Raw genomic sequence first — 16,679 nt, 5'->3', positions numbered from 1 at the left:
TTAAAGGGTAATTTTTAAAATGAGATAAAATTCATATAATATGTAAGTCACCATTTTAAAGTTTGCAGTTAGTAGCATGTGCTACTTTCACAATATTGTCCAACTACTATCTCTGTCTACATCCAGAAAGTTTTTCTCCCCCCCCCAAAAGAAATGCTATATGCTTTAGCCATAACTTTCTCAATTTTCTATCCTCCCAGTCCACAGCTGAAACCTAATTTCAGTTTCTATGGATTTGAATAAACTGGATATTTCATATAAATGGAGTCATACAGCATATGAACTTTTGTATCTGGATTCTTAGCATGTTTTCAAGTTTGACCAGTGGTGTAGCATATGTCAATATTTTGTTCCTTTATATGTTTGAGTAATATTCTACTGCCTGCATAAACCACATTCTGTTTATTCATTTATAAATAATGATAAATGGATATTTTGATTGTTTTTCCTTTGGCTTATTGTGCTGGTGTAATTGTTCATATACAAATTCATTGGAACACTAGTTTTTAATTCTTCTGGGTATATACATAGGAGTATAATGGCTGGGTCATATGGTAATTCTATGTTTACTCTTTGTGAAACTGTTTTCCACAGTGAATGTATTACTATCAGTACAAGCATGTACAAGGATTTCTATTCCCCTCAGCAACAGTTATTATTTTCTAAAGGTAGCCATCCTAAAAGAGTTAAAGGTAGTTTTTCATTTTGCCTTTGATTTGAATTGTTTTTTCTTGAAGTATACATTACTTACAATGTTATATTTGTTTCAGGTGTACAGAAATGTGAATCAGTTATACATATAGATATATCCATTCTTTTTCCATATAGGTTATTACAAAGCCTTGAGTAGATTTTCCTATGCTATACAGTGGGTTCTTGTTAATCACTTCTTTTATAAAGTGTGTGTATATGTTATTACCACCTTCCAAAATTCCTTACTTCCCCCAGTGGTATCATCTATGGTAACCATAAGATTGGTTATGAAATCTATGGGTTTATATCTTATAAATATCTTCCTTTGTATCATTTATATTAGATTCCACATATAAGCAATATCATGTGATATGTGTCTTTCACAGTCTAACTTCACTTGATATGATAACCTCTAGGTCTATCCATGTTGCTGCAAATGGCCTTATTTCATTTTCTTTTTATGGCTGAGTAATATTCCATTGTATATATGTACCACAGCTTCATTATCCATTCCTTTGTTGATGGACATTTAGGTTGTTTCCATGTCTTGGCTATTGTAAATACTGCTGCAGTGAACATTGGGGTGCATAGATCTTTTCAAATTATGCTTTTCTCTGGATATATGCCCAGGAAAGAGATTGCTAGTAGTTCTATATTTAGTTTTTGGAAGAACCTCCATACTGTTTTCCATAGTGGTTGTACCAATTCACATTTCCACCAATATTGTAGGAGGGTTCCCTTTTCTCCACAATCTCTCCAGAATTTATTTTTGTAGACATTTGACAATGGCCATTCTTGCTGGTATAGGTGGTACCTCACTGAAGTTTTTACTTATATTTCTCTATAATGAGTGATGTTGAGCATTTTTTCATGTGTTTATTGACCATCTGTCGTTCTTCTTTGGAGAAATATCTATTTAGATTCTTTGCCCTTTTTTTGATTGGGTTTGGGTTTGTGTTTTTAGTTTTGTTTTTGATATAAAGCTCTATGGGATGTTTCTTAATTGTTTCAGATTTGGTATTTTAGGTCTTTTTTCCCCTCCCTCTTTTGTTGTCTTCTACTGTGATTTGCTGTCTTTACTGTTGTATTTGGTTGACTGTTCTTTTTTTATGTTGTGTGTCTACTATAGTTTTTTGGTTTGCAGTTCCCATTAGATTTTGATACAGCAGTCTGTTTATGTACAGTATTTTTTTTTGATGGTCACTTAATTTCAAATGCATTTTCAATGTTTTGCATTTGTTCTCTCCTCTTCTCATGCTTGCTAGTTTTGATGTCATATTTATCAGTGGATGATTTCCTATTTTCTTTTCACCCCTACTAGTGAGCTTTCCCATTTGTAATTTTCTTGTTTCTAGTTGTAGCCTTTTCTTTTCAAGCTAGATAAGCTCCTTTAGCATTTGTTGTGAAGCTGGTTTTATGGTGCTGAATTCTTTTAGCTTTTGCTTATCTGGAAAGCTTTTGATCTCTCCATTAAATCTGAATGAGAGCCTTGGTGAGTAGAATATTACTGTTCCTACCTAAGTTACTACCTTCATCACCTTAAATATATCTTGCCACTCCCTTCTGACTTCCAGAGTTTCTGCTGAAAAATCAGCCTATATCCTTACAGGGGTTTCCTTCTATGTTATTTTTTCTTTTCCCTTGGTGTTCTTAATATTTTTTCTTTGGATTTAATTTTTTGTCAGTTTAATTAGCATGTGTCTCAGCATGTTCGTCCTTGAGTTTACCTTGTACGGGATTCTCTCTGCTTCCTCACGTTGAGTGAGGGTTTCCATTCCATATTAGGGAATTTTTCAGCTATAATCTCTTCAAGTATTTTCTCTGGCCCTTTCTCTCTCTCTCACTTCTCCTGCTAGGACCCCTCTGATGTGAACGTTGGTGCATTTAGTGTTGTCCAAGAGAGCTTAGACTGCCCTCAAGTCTTTTAATTCCTATTTCTTCATTCTTTTCTGTGGCAGTGATTTCTACCACTCTGTTTTCTACCTCACTTATTCGTTCTCCTTTAGTTTCCTGATATTGATTCCTTCTAGTGTATTTCTCATTTTAGATACTGTGTTAGTCATCTTAGTCTGCTTGTTCTTTAAATCTTCTAGCTCTTTCTTAAACATTTCTTATAACCTGTTCATTATGTCTCCATTCTTTTTCTGACATCTTGGATCATCCTTACTGTCATTACCTTAAATTATTTTTCAGGTAGATTGTTATCTCCTCTTCATTTAGTTGTGTGGGTTTTTATCTTATTCCTTTGTCTGAAGCATATTTTTTGCTTGTCTCATTTTGTCTAAGTTTCTGTTCGTGGTCTCTCTTCTACAGGCTGCAGGATTGTAGTTCTTGCTTCTGGTGTCTAACTCTGGTGGGTAAAGCAGATACCATCACTTGTCTAGGCTTTGTAGTGGGGGGACTGGTGTCTGTCTACCAGTGGTCGAACTGGGCCTTGTCTTTCTGATGCCCAGGAGTGTGTTTAGAGGTGGCTGTGAGTTCAGGATGACTTTAGACTGTCTATGTGATGTAATATTTTTTGGTACAAGAGCTGTTTTTAATATGGAATCCTGCCACCTCTTTCTTCAGTATATAATGGTCATTATCCCTTTGATAGGAGATGTGGCTGATGTTGTGTTGACCAGAGCCTGCACTGGGTATTGGATGGGGATTCCTGTTTTCTTTGTAGTTGTCTCTCCTCTCTATTTGTTGGGGTAGGGCCACCCTATCAGTTTTTAATCTGTGTCTCTGCTCTGTGGTGCAAGGTAGGCAGGATCGGAGAACCCCCACTATGGGACAAGTACCTGAGTATTCCTCCACTAAAGCTGTTTACCTGTGAGTAATCAACCCATTCAAGTCCTATATTTCCTAAATATCATCTGTCTAGTTTTCTATTGTTATAAATGGGTTAAGTCAACAGCTATTATTGTATATATGTATATTTATATCTTTAATTTCATTTCTTTGGTTTCATGTATTTGCTAGTTTGTCGTTAGGTACATATACACTTACCATTGTAGTTTCTTTTCTTTTTTTTTTTCTTTTGTCTTTTTGTCTTTTCTAGGGCCCCTCCCATGGCATATGGAGATTCCCAGGCTAGGGGTCTTATTGGAGCTGTAGCCGCTGGCCTACACCACAGACATAGCAACACCAGATCCGAGCCATGTCTGTGACCTACACCACAGATCCTTAATCCACTGAGCAAGGCCAGGGATCGAACCTGCAACCTCATGGCTCCTAGTCACATTCGTTAACCACTGAGCCATGACAGAACTCCCGCATTGTTGTAATTTCTTGATGGGTTGAACCTTTTATCAATATATATGGTCTTTGTATTCTGTAATAATTTTTGTCTTTAAAATATATTTTGCCTGATATTATTATAGCCGCTCAGCTCTATTTTGTATCCTATTTGCGTGGAATGTCATGTTCTCTCCTGCCACTAGAAACCCATTTGTGTCTCGGAATGAAAATGAGTCTCTTTTTTTATAATACAGATGGATAAATTTTTCCTATTTTTTTCTAAATCTAACTTTTATTTGAGAAGTACATTTCCATTTACAGTAAACTCTAAAGGAGTTCCTGTTGTGGCTCAGCAGAAACAGAACCAACTAGTATCTGTGAGGATGTAGGTTGTTCAATTCCTGACTTCATTCAGTGGGTTAAGGATTATGATTGCTGTGAGCTCTGGTGTAGCTTGCAGACACAGCTCAGAACCCATGTTGCTGGGATTGTGGCATAAGCCGATAGCTGCAGCTTCAATTTGACCCCAAGCCAAGAAATTACATATGTTGCAGATGCAGCCATAAACAAACAAACAAACTGAAAAAGAAGGAATTTCTTTTGCCATTTTGAAATTGTTCTACATCTTTTATCTTTTCATTTGTGTCTCCGAACTAAAATGTTTCTTCATTGCTGCACTGCTTCTTTATTTTTGTGATTTTTCCAATTATATTAATTACCTTCTTGTTTCTTTTTTTTTTTTTTTTGTCTTTTTGCCATTTCTTGGGCTTCTCCCGTGGCATATGGAGGTTCCCAGGATAGGGGTCTAATCAGAGCTGTAGCCTACGCCAGAGCCACAGCAACATGGGATCCGAGCCACGTCTGCAACCTACACCACAGCTCACGGCAACGCCAGATCATTAACCCACTGAGCAAGGGCAGGGATGGAACCCGCAACCTCATGGTTCCTAGTCGGATTCGTTAACCACTGCACCACGATGGGAACTCCTGTTTGGAGCTTTTTGATGTTCTCTGATGTGTAGATTTGTACATTTCATCAAATTTAGGATGTTTTGGTCATTTTTTAAAATATCCCTTCTGTTCCTTTCTCTCTTTCCTCTCCTTATGGGGTTCCCATTATGTGTATGTTGATATACCTGATGATTTTCCATAGGTCTCTCAGGTTATATTAATTTTCCTTCAATTTTTTTCTCTGTATTTCTCAAACTGAACCACTTTTAAAGTTCACTGCCTCTTCTGCCTATTCTAATTTGTTTCTAAGTTAATAGAGTGAATGTTTCATGGCAGTTATTTTATTTTTTTTGTCTCCAGAATTTCTTGTTGTTTTCCTTTTGTATTATGCTATACAGTAGGCTCTTGTTAGTTACTTCTTTTATATATAGTAGTGGATATATGTTAATCCCAAATTCCTAGTTTATCCCTCCCCCTCCTTTGATAACCTACGTTTTTTTTTTCTGCTTTTTTAAATGGCCACACATGTGGCATGTGGAGGTTCCCAGATTAGGGGTCAAACTGGCTGCAGCTGCCAGTAAACATCACAGCCACAGCAATACAGCATCCGAGCCACGTCTGCAACCTACACCACAGCTCACAGCAATGCTGGATACTTGACCCACTGATTGAGGCCAGGGATCTAACCCACATCCTCATGGATACAGTTAGATTTGTTACCACAGAGCTACAATGGGAACTCCCCCAAGTTTGTTTTTAAAGTCATGGACTTAGAGAAAAGACTTGTGGCTGCCTGATGGGAGGGGGAGGGAGTGGGAGAGATCAGGAGCTTGGGCTTATCAGACACAATTTAGAATAGATTTACAAGGAGATCCTGCTGAGTAGCATTGAGAACTTTGTCTAGATACTCATGTTGCAACAGAACAAAGGGTGGGGGAAAAAATGTAATTGTAATGTATACATGTAAGGATAACCTGACCCCCTTGCTGTACAGTGGGAAAATAAAAAAAAAAATAAAATAAAATTAGAAAAAAAAAGTGTGGCTGTATGGCTGGGTCACTTTGTTGTGCAGCAGAAATTGACAGAATGTTGTGAATCAACTATAATAAATTTTTTTAAGTATAAAAATAAAATGTATAAGTCTGTTTATGTCTTGTAAATAAATTCACTTGTCTTATTCTTTATTAGATTCCACATATAAATGATATCATACAATATTTGTCTTTGTCCGACATACTTCACTTAGTATGGTAACCTCTAGGTCCATCCATATTGCTGCAAATGGCCATATTTCATTCTTCTTTATGACTGAATAATATTCCATTGTATATATGTACCACATCTTCCTATGGCGGTGGGTATTTAGGTTGTCTCCTGTCTTGACTATTGTAAATAGTGCTGCTATGAACATTTTGGTGCATAGCTTTTCTTGAATTATGTTTTTTCTCTGGGTATATATACCCAAGAGTGGGATTGCTGGATCACATGGTTGTTATATATTTACTTTTTTAAGGAACCTTCATACTTTTCTCCATAGTGGCCGCACCTGCTTATATTCCCACCAACAGTGTAGGAGGTTTACTCTTTTCTCCATACCCTCTCCAGGCTCTTTGTAAACTTTCTGGTGATGACATTTCTGACTGTGTGAAGTGATACCTTGCTGTATTTCTGATTTGCATTTATGTAATAATTAATGAATTGAGCATTTTTTCATTTTTTTTTTGCCATCTGTATGGCTTCTTTGGAGAAATGTCTATATCTTCTGACCATTTTTTTTATTTGGTTGTTTGTATTTTTATATATAGAGAGAGCTGAATGATATGTCTGTGTGTTTTGGAGATTGATCCCTTGTCAGTCACTTTGCAAATATTTTCTTCCATTCTGTGGGTTGCCTTTTTTTTAATGGTTTCCTTTTCTGTTCAAAAGCTTTTAAATTTAATTATGTCCCTTTTTTTTGGTTTTGATTTACATTACTCTAGAAGACATGTCAAAAAAGATATTGGTGCAATTTATGTCAATGTCCTCCTCTAAGAGTTTTATACTATCCAGCCTACATTTGGATCTTTAATCTCTTTTGACTTTATTTTTTACATAGTGTTAGAGAATGTGCTAATTTCATTCTTTTACATGTAGCTGTCCAGTTTTCACAGCACCACCAAATGAAGAGACTGCCTTTTTCTCCATTGTATATTCTCGCCTCCTTTGTCATAGATTAATTGAACATAGGTACATTTGTTTCTTTCTGGGCTTTCTATTCTGTTCCAGTGATCCCTGTTTCACATACCATGAAGTGTGCAGCATGCAGCAGCTTGATATGAGATCTCAGTTCCCAGACCAGGGATTGAACCCATCTGCAGCAGTGAATATGATGAGTCCTAACCACTAGATAACCAGGGAACTCCCTCAAATACCATACTATTTTGATGAGTGTAGTTTTGTAGTATAGTCTGAAGTCAGGGAACCTAATTCATCTAGTTCTGGTTTTCTTTTTCAATATTGCTTTGGATATTTGGAGTCTTTTGTGTTTTTCTGTGAAAAAAATACCATTGTTAATTTGATGGGGATTGCATGGAATCTGTAGAGTACCTTGGACAAGATATTTTATTCTCTTCAATGCATTGGCAAATGGGATGGTTTTCTTAAATTTCCCTTCCTGATCTTTTGCTGTTAGTGTATAGGAATGCAAGAGATTTCAGTGTATTAATTTTGTATCCTGAAACTTCACCAAATTCATTGATGAGCGCTCTTATTCTTAGCATGTTTAAGATTTTCTATGTATAGTATCATATCATCTGCAAGCAGAGACAGTTTTTTTTTTTTTTTTTTTTTTTTTTTTGTCTTTTTGCTATTTCTTGGGCCACTCCTGCGGTATAGGAGGTTCCCAGGCTAGGGGTCCAATTGGAGCTGTAGCCACTGGCCTATGCTAGAGCCACAGCAATGCAGGATCCGAGCTGCGTCTGCAACCTACACCACAGCTCATGGCAACAGTAGATCGTTAACCCACTGAGAAAGGGTAAGGACCGAACCTGCAACCTCATGGTTCCTAGTTGGATTCGTTAACCACTGTGCCACGACGGGAACTCCAGCAGAGACAGTTTTACTTCTTTTTTCCCAATTTGGATTCCTTTTATTATTTATTTATTTTTTTTGTCTTTTGGCTATTTCTTTGGGCCGCTCCCACGGCATATGGAGGTTCCCAGGCTAGGGGTCGAATCGGAGCTGTAGCCACTGGCTACAACCCGCAACCTCATGGTTCCTAGTCGGATTCATTAACCACTGTGCCACGATGGGAACTCCTGGATTCCTTTTATTTATTTCCCCCTCTGATTGCAATGGCTGGACTTCCACAAATTATTGAGTAATAGTGGTGAAAGTGGAGGGTCTTGTTTTTTTTTATTTTAATGGAAACACTTTCAGCTTTTCACCATTGGGAATGATGTTAACTGTGTGTTTGTCATATATGGCTTTAATTATGTTAATGTAGTTTCCCTCTTATACCCATTTGCTAGAGAGTTTTTAATCATAAATGTCAAAATCTTCTGCATTTATTGAGGTGAATTTTATTTTATTCTTCAGTTTGCTAATATGGTGTATCACATTCACTGATTTTCAAATACTGAAAAATCCTTGCCTCCTTGGATTAATCCCACTTGCTTATGGTGTGTGATCCTTTTAATGTGTTTTTGGATATGGCTTGCTAATATTTTATTGAGGATTTTTGTTTCTAGTAAGTCTTTACCATCTTTTTTTCTATTAAGAATAGTGCTACTCCAGTTTTCTTTTTATTTCCATTTGCATTTAATATCTTGTTCCATTCCCTCTAGAATGGAATGTGCCTGTATGTGTATGTGTCTCTAGATATGAACTAGGTCTCTTGTAGATAGCATATATAACGATCTTGGTTTTGAATTCATGCAGCCAGTGTATATCTTTCAGTTGGAGCATTTAATCCACTTACATTCAAGGTAATTATCTATATGTATGTCCTTATTGCCATTTTCTTAATTGCTTTGGATTATGTCTAGGTCTTTTTTCTTACCTTCATTTTTGTTCTCTTCTCTTATGGTTCGATGACTATCTTTAGTGCTGTGTTGGATTGCTTTTTTATTTGTGTGTGTATCTACTGTAGATTTTTTTGTTTGTGGTTACCATGAGATTTTCATATGGGAGTCTATATGTATAGAAGATTGTTTTAAATTGTTGGTCTCTTAATTTCAAATACCTTTCCAATATCATATCTTTTTACTCTCTCATGATTGCTGGTTTTGATATCATATTTGTCTGTGAATTTTTTTTACCTTTACTGGATGTTTGCCCTTACCGCTATTTCCCTCTTGTAATTTTTTAATTGCTAGTTAAGGCATTTTTTTTCTTGCCTAGAGAAGTTCATTTAGCATTTGTTCTAAAACTGGTTTAGAGATACTGAATTTTACAGCTTTTGCCTGTTTGTAAAGCTTTTTATTTCTCTGTCAAATATGAAAAAGAACTTTCATATATAGAGGTGTTTTTTTTTTTTTTTTTCGGTAGCTTTTTCTCTTTCGTCACTTTAAATGTATTCTGCTACTCCCTCCTGGCCTCCAGAGTTTCTTCTGCAAAATCAGCTGATAACCTTAAGGAATTCCCTTATTTGTTGTTTGTTGTTTTTCCTTGTTGCTTTTAATATTTTCCTTTTGTTTTTAAATTTTTATTTGTTTGATTAATGTGTGTTTTGACATGTTCCCATTTGGGTTTATCCTGTATGGTACTTTGTGCACCCTGGATTTGAATAAGTGTGTCTTTCTCTGTTAGGGACTTTTTGGCTATAATCTTTTGAAATATTTTATCAGGCCCCTTCTTCCTGTCTTCTCCTTCTGGGGCCCCTATTTGTTAATGTTGCTATGTTTAATATTGTCCCAGAACTCTTAGACTGTCCCATTTCTTTCATTCTTTTTTCTTCATTTTGTTTCATGGCAGTGATTTCCACCACTCTGTCTTCCACCTCACTTATTCATTGTTCGGCCACAGTTATCCTGCTATTGATTTCTTCTAGTATATTTTTTATTTTTGTTATTCTGTTGTTCATCTTTGTTCTTCAAATCTTCTAGCTCTTTGTTAAACATTTCCCATAGCTTCTCAGTCTGTGCTTCCATTCTTTTTCTGTGACCTTGGGTCCTCTATCATTGCTAGGAATTCTGTTTAAATGTAATTTGCTTATATCCTCTTCATTTAGTTGTTTTTGTGGGTTTTTACCTTGTTCATTCTTCTGAAACATTTCTTTGTCATCTAATTTTGTCTAACTTTATATGTTTGTGGTCTCCTTTCTGCAGGCTGTAGGATCATAGTTCCTCTTGCTTCTGTTTTCTGTCTTCTAGTGGTTGACTTTGGTCCAGGAGTTGTGTAGGCATCCTGTAGGAGGGACTGGTACCTGCCCACTGGTTGGTGGAGCTTGGTCTTGTCCCTCTGCTGGCAGAGCCATGTCCTCAGTGTATGTTGGTTGCTATCCTCTTGGTAGGAAGTGGGATGGTGTGGTGACCAAGAGCCTGCACTGGTTATTAAGTATGACTTCCTCTTTGCTCTGTGGTTAAAATTGCCCAGTCAGGTGTAGGGTCTGCTCCTTAGTTGTTGGAATAGAGGCCCCCATATCTGTTTCTAAGCTGTGTTTCTGGTCTGTTTTGCAAGGTAGATGGGATTAGCATGCTGTCACTGGATGAGGAGACAGTGAGTATTCCTCCACTGAAACTGTTCACTTGTGAGTGTGGTCTGTTGTGTCACCTTTCGCTTGTTCTGTGGGCTCACTAAGTACACTGTTGTTGGCACTGATCTTGGCCCCACTTTAACTACTGGCATGCCAGATATTGGCCCTGGTGTCTCTCAGGCATTGTTTTCACCAGGTCAACAGTGCGGAGGCAGCTCAGACCCTAACCTGGCCCAGCCCACATGTGTATGAGCCCACAGCTGCTAAAGCCAGGCCCATCACAGTTGTGGGACCACTCATTATCCAGAATCCTTGCTTTGCACAGCTACCAGGAGAGATTTAACTCTCCTTTCTAACTTGCATAGCCTCTGGATTTCAGCTGTGATTTCATCCCCACTTCTGTGTATACACAATCTGTTCTCAAAGCCAGCACAGGGAAATGTGTGCAACTGGGTCACTTCGTTGTACAACATAATAGACAAAACATTGTAAATCAATGGTACTTTAATAATAATAAAAAAGGAGAAAGAAACAAATGAGCAAACATTACTTTGCTATTAACATTAATAATGACACCTTGTTAAAAAAAATGAATCTGGAACAAATGTTAAAATGGGTAGAAAGTTTAGACAATAGGATTAATGGGGACATTTAATCACCTCAAATGTAGTGGAAAATCTTGAATACATTTTCCCCCTTCAAAGTGTATTTTGTAAAGTAGAATTAAGAGTTGTGAAATTTAAGGATTTCTGTAGCTATATTTAGTATGTCAGATATTTCACCATAGAACTGTTCTATTTTCCATCTATACATAAAATTTATGTAAATATATTTAGACTATTTTATATGATTATGTCTTCCAAATAGGTCTTTAATTTCTTGAGGATAAGAATCCTGTGTTCTAAATTTTTAATTTAAAAAAAAAACATCTACCAGGAATTCAGCAGCTCAGTGGGTTAAGAAACTGACTAGTATCTATGAGCATGTGGATTGGATCCCTGGCCTCACTCAGTGGATTAAGGATCAGGCATTGCTGCGAGCTATGGTGTAGGTCACAGACATGGCTTGGATCCCATGTTGCTGTGGCTGTGTCATGGGCCAGCAGCTGCAGTGCTGATTCAACCGCTAGACGGGGAACTTCCATGCTGCAGGTGTGGCCCTGAAAAGAAAAAGAAATCTACTAAAATGCTTATAATACAGTGCTAAAATCATAATATACTTCATATATGTTGTCAAATGGCAGACAGCAGGGCTAGAATGTTGGAATAGAAAATTCTTCAAAATATTTTTATTACTCAAGTAATTAATATTTTTATACTCATTGGAAACTAGAATATATGGATTTTTAAAAAAGGAAAAACAATTTTTCCCATCACCAGAAGTTACCATTGATATTTAACCATGTCCTATTTGCTGTAGGACATACTGACTTTTTGAGTAATCCATAAGTATACTCTTAAGACTATTAAATGTATTGTCAGATTCCCTCACTTAAACTAACCTTCTGTCATGTTTCTGCTTAATTCTAGGTTTCTATCGTCCTACAAGTGGAAAGGTATATATTAATGGCTATGATATTTCCAAAGACATGCTTCAAGTCAGGAAAAGCTTGGGCTTGTGCCCCCAGGATGACATATTGTTTTCAGACTTGACAGTATCAGAACATCTCTATTTCTACTGTGTGGTGAGTCAGAGATATATTATTTTCCCCAACTGTTTTCATATGCTTCAAACTGTATGACCTAGGATCAACATCTTCATCCCTGTTGAGTGGAAGTTCATTTTTTGGAGGCATTGCTATTTTACCATAAAGGAGGGCAAGGAGAAGGGGAAAAAGGTCTTATATCTAAATAACTCTGTAAGAAAAATCCTGATGAAGAATTTTCTTTTTTTTTTCTTTTTAATTTTCCCACTGTACAGCAAGGGGATCAAGTTATCCTTACATGTATACATTACAATTACATTTTTCCCCCACCCTTTGTTCTGTTGCAGCATGAGTATCTAGACAAAGTTCTCAATGCTACTCAGCAGGATCTCCTTGTAAATCTATTCTAAATTGTGTCTGATAAGCCCAAGCTCCCAATCCCTCCCACTCCCTCCCCCTCCCATCAGGCAGCCACAGGTCTTTTCTCCAAGTCCATGATTTTCTTTTCTGAGGAGATGTTCATTTGTGCTGGATCTTAGATTCCAGTCATAAGTGATATCATATGGTGTTTGTCTTTGTCTTTCTGGCTCATTTCACTCAGTATGAGATTCTCTAGTTCCATCCATGTTGCTGCAAATGGAATTAAGAATTTTCTACGAATAAAATTGGAAGCACTATGTAAACGCCGTCTTCTTTTCTAGATAAAAGGAGTACCTCCAGAGATACGCCTCAAAGAAGTTAACACGATGCTGACTTCTTTTGGCCTGCTAGAAAAGCGTGATGCTCTTTCAAAGTCACTAAGTGGAGGAATGAAACGCAAACTCTCCATCATCATAGCACTCATAGGAGGCTCCAAGGTAAAAAACAATTAACATGATCCTTGCTGCAGCTGACATATAAAACTGAGCTGACCTAAACCTATGAGCTGTAACAAACCTATTTCTCTAAAATAAATTTCCCAAATGATAATTCGAGGGATTTCCCATTATCAATTCCCAGCTGATATAAAAGTGATTATGGGGTTTTAACTTACTATTAATTTCTAAGAGTTCTCAATGCACTCTAGATTATGTATTTTAATTGAAATATGTCCTCCATGAATAGTAAGTTATTCCATGAGAGGCATAAATGAGTTAAATATGATCATGTAATTTTTCTTTTGATGTTTAGGTGGTGATACTTGATGAGCCAACATCTGGCATGGACCCAGTCTCAAGGAGATTCACCTGGGATGTCCTTCAGCAGCATAAACAAAATCGTACCATCTTGCTGACAACCCACCACATGGATGAAGCTGACTTCCTGGGCGACCGTATAGCTATCATGGCAAAGGGATACCTGAAATGCTGTGGCTCTTCAATTTTCCTGAAAAAAACTTATGGTCTCTCTCCCTTTGATCATTTTTTTTTTTTTGTCTTTTTAGGGCCATACCCATGGCATATGGAGGTCCCCAGGCTAGGGGCAAATTGGAGCTGTAGCTTCTGGCCTATGCCACAGCCACAGCAATGCTGGATCTGAACCGCATCTGCAGCTTACAGAACAGGCCATGGCAATGCCAGATCCTTAACCCACTGAGCAAGGCCAGGAATTGAACCTGCGTCCTCTTGGATGCTAATCAAATTCATTTCCACTGAGCCACAGCAGGAACTCCTTGATCGTTGTTTAGATGCTAGTATCTTAATAATATTCTCTAACATGATTTTTTTATTTTTGTTCCTCTGCACATCTCTTCCAAATATCTTGCGTCCTAGTACATTAAGTCTAAACTATTTAAATTGGCTATTTGTAATTTCTACATCTCCTATACAGTTATTTTTCACTATGATCCAAAAAGTATATTCCAATTTAGAAAATACTTTTATTGAGCTCAAAAAAAGTTGTGTTTATTTTTTCATGTGGTTTCTACCTAAGTGGTTATGTTTTGTAGGAACGAAGTAATTCTTCCAAGGAATTTGATACATAGACTGATGGCTTATGTCTAGATATCTCTGACCCTTTTTTCCCTATTTCCAAATAAGTATCAATCACCCTTTAATGTATTAGTTAAATGGTTTCTAGTTTATTTTCATGAAATAATCCTGAAATGTCACAGTTGATCAACAAGAATGTATTCACTATTAATAAACAGTGAAATAAAAATCTTGACTTTAATGGGTATATAGTCTGGTTAGTCAGTAAGACTAGTACATCAAAAATTATCTATCTATATCTATATATTATATATAGATAGGATATATAATTGATATATATATATATGATATATAATTGAGTTCTGAAATTACATGTTTTAAACCAGTAAGTATATCAGGGATTCAGAATTGGAGGGTATAAATCAATGAAAATAGTTAAGGTTGATATCATTCCATTAATCATTAATTTTCTGTTTGAATTCATCCATTCAGCTCATATATCATTTTTACACACATTTAGCTCACCTCTTCTTCATAACCTCACCACTTTATGGAGCAGAAAACTGCAGCATATACAGAAGTATGTGCAAACTATGCAGTAAGTGGCAGAGTTTTGTACCTGGGTTCTGCTGACACCAAAGCCCATTCTTTGCACTTTAATATGCTATCACTTTCCCTCTACTCTTTATCTCAAAGAGAATGTTGAGCTTTAAATAGTAAATTTGATGAATATCAGAGTAGAAGGACTTACACTGTTTTCACTTATAGATGAGGACATAGATGTTGATATGCCTACAGTAGTTTAGTTGAAGGCACATAATCATTACCTAAATATATTAGTATTTATAGAGTGCTCTTAGTTACAGACCTTAAAAAGGCAGTGGAGGAAGGAACACCTCTTTTTTTAGGAGATGATATAAGTAAGTAAGTAATAAAGGAATGAGAATAAAAATGAGCATTTTTGCCCTTGGTACAATAAGGAAGTCAGCCTGGATCAGAAAGCTGTTGGGAAAGATCAATGAGAAATTAAATTTGATGGACAGGATAGAAAATAGAAAGGCACTGAAAACCACAAGAGTGGTTTTAATTTGATGTACAAATGCATATATGTATGATATATTTAGAAATATGGAATTCGGAAGACCCGTTCGGGGTTAATAGATGCAGACTCTTGCCTTTGGAATGGATAAGCAATGAGGTCCTGCTGTGTAGCAGTGGGAACCGTGTCTAGTCACTTATGATGGAGCATGATAATGTGAGAAAAAAGAATGTACATGTGTATGTGTGACTGGGTCACCATGCTGTACGTAGAAAAAAAAATAATGCATTGGGGAAATAAAAAAAGAATATAACAACGTAAAGTCAGCCTAAAGTGATGAATGCTAAAATAAGAATTAGGGCAGCAAGACAGGAAAAATAAACATGTGTGTCTATACATACATACATACATACATATGTGTGTGTGTGTGTTTGTGTGTGTAAGATCCTGAAGGAATCAGAAACACTAGACAAAGGACAAGACAGAAGTTATGGAAGTCCATGTAGCCTATTGTCACATGATGAAGGGAAGACTTCCTAGTACAGTGAGGTGAAATTTTGAAGTTTTCATCATTCAGTATAGTGAAGTAAAATTTCCACTTTAATTACATGTCCCTGAAGTGTGGCAAGTGAACATTAAATGTGTAAAGAATGATGGAATGAAGGAAATTCAAAAAAGACATAAAACAGTAAGATTTTAACAAGTTTAAATTTTGGTAATATTCTTTTTTTTTTAATTTTCCCACTGTACAGCAAGGGGGTCAGGTTATCCTTACAATTACATTTTTCCCCCACCCTTTGTTCTGTTGCAACATGAGTATCTAGACAAAGTTCTCAATGCTATTCAGCAGGATCTCCTTGTAAATCTATTCTAAGTTGTGTCTGATAAGCCCAAGCTCCCGATCCCTCCCACTCCCTCCCCCTCCCAGCAGGCAGCCACAAGTCTCTTAAATTTTGGTAATATTCTGAAGTCAAAGATTAAAGAATCAGAAACTGACTAAGAGGAATGAGTTGAAGGTAATTTGAAGACCATATTCTCTCAAGTACATTATTGATGGCCCTTAAAAGTGAAATTTTAAAAAAGCAAGATCCTATGCTTCTTAGTGTTAAGTATATTATGTGTTTAACTTGAGCAGATTGCATTTGCAAAATGTTGATTTTTTAAATGGATGTTTTCAGGTGTTGGATACCACATAATTATGGTCAAGGAACCTCATTGCCATGTTAAGGAAATTACCCAACTGATTCATCATCATGTACCAGAAGCCGTACTGGAGAACAATGTTGCAGCCGAATTATCATTTATCCTACCCAAAGAGTATACACACAGGTATGGATCCAGATAATGTTAGATAAATGGTTTGGGGTAACCAGAAATCACTACTACTTTTCTAGGTCTCTTCAGGTGTGGAAAACAGGTTATTTCTTGTATCCTGAAGGTTTCACTATTTGCACAGAGGGAATTCACATAACTTTTATTTCCTTTAGGTTTGTCTTGATATATTTATTTCTCTTTCTTACAGCCTGGTGTTAAGTAGTGATAAGA

At 36.5% G+C, this 16,679-nt stretch overlaps 1 protein-coding gene across 3 annotated transcripts in view; it reads left to right on the top strand.

Annotated features, from left to right (window-relative positions):
* The window catches only part of ABCA14 (ATP binding cassette subfamily A member 14), a 203,442-nt gene that overhangs the window by 94,020 nt on the left and 92,743 nt on the right, over positions 1 to 16,679 (top strand). For all 3 annotated transcript variants that reach the window (XM_085017381.1, XM_085017382.1, XM_085017380.1), the window contains 4 exons: positions 12,070 to 12,224; positions 12,887 to 13,042; positions 13,356 to 13,566; positions 16,313 to 16,463. In XM_085017381.1, the coding sequence (XP_084873507.1) occupies positions 12,070 to 12,224; positions 12,887 to 13,042; positions 13,356 to 13,566; positions 16,313 to 16,463 (673 nt within the window). The remainder of the gene's footprint in view (positions 1 to 12,069; positions 12,225 to 12,886; positions 13,043 to 13,355; positions 13,567 to 16,312; positions 16,464 to 16,679) is intronic.

The sequence above is a fragment of the Sus scrofa genome, chromosome 3 (assembly GCF_054392235.1).
Source record: "Sus scrofa isolate SSC_HxYL_T2T_F1_AM1 chromosome 3, Sscrofa_HxYL_maternal_Yorkshire_Landrace_v2.0, whole genome shotgun sequence".
NCBI classification, from domain to species: Eukaryota; Metazoa; Chordata; class Mammalia; order Artiodactyla; family Suidae; genus Sus; species Sus scrofa.
The sequence above is the reverse complement of the archived record's forward strand: the minus strand, read 5'-3'. Positions and strand labels throughout refer to the sequence as shown.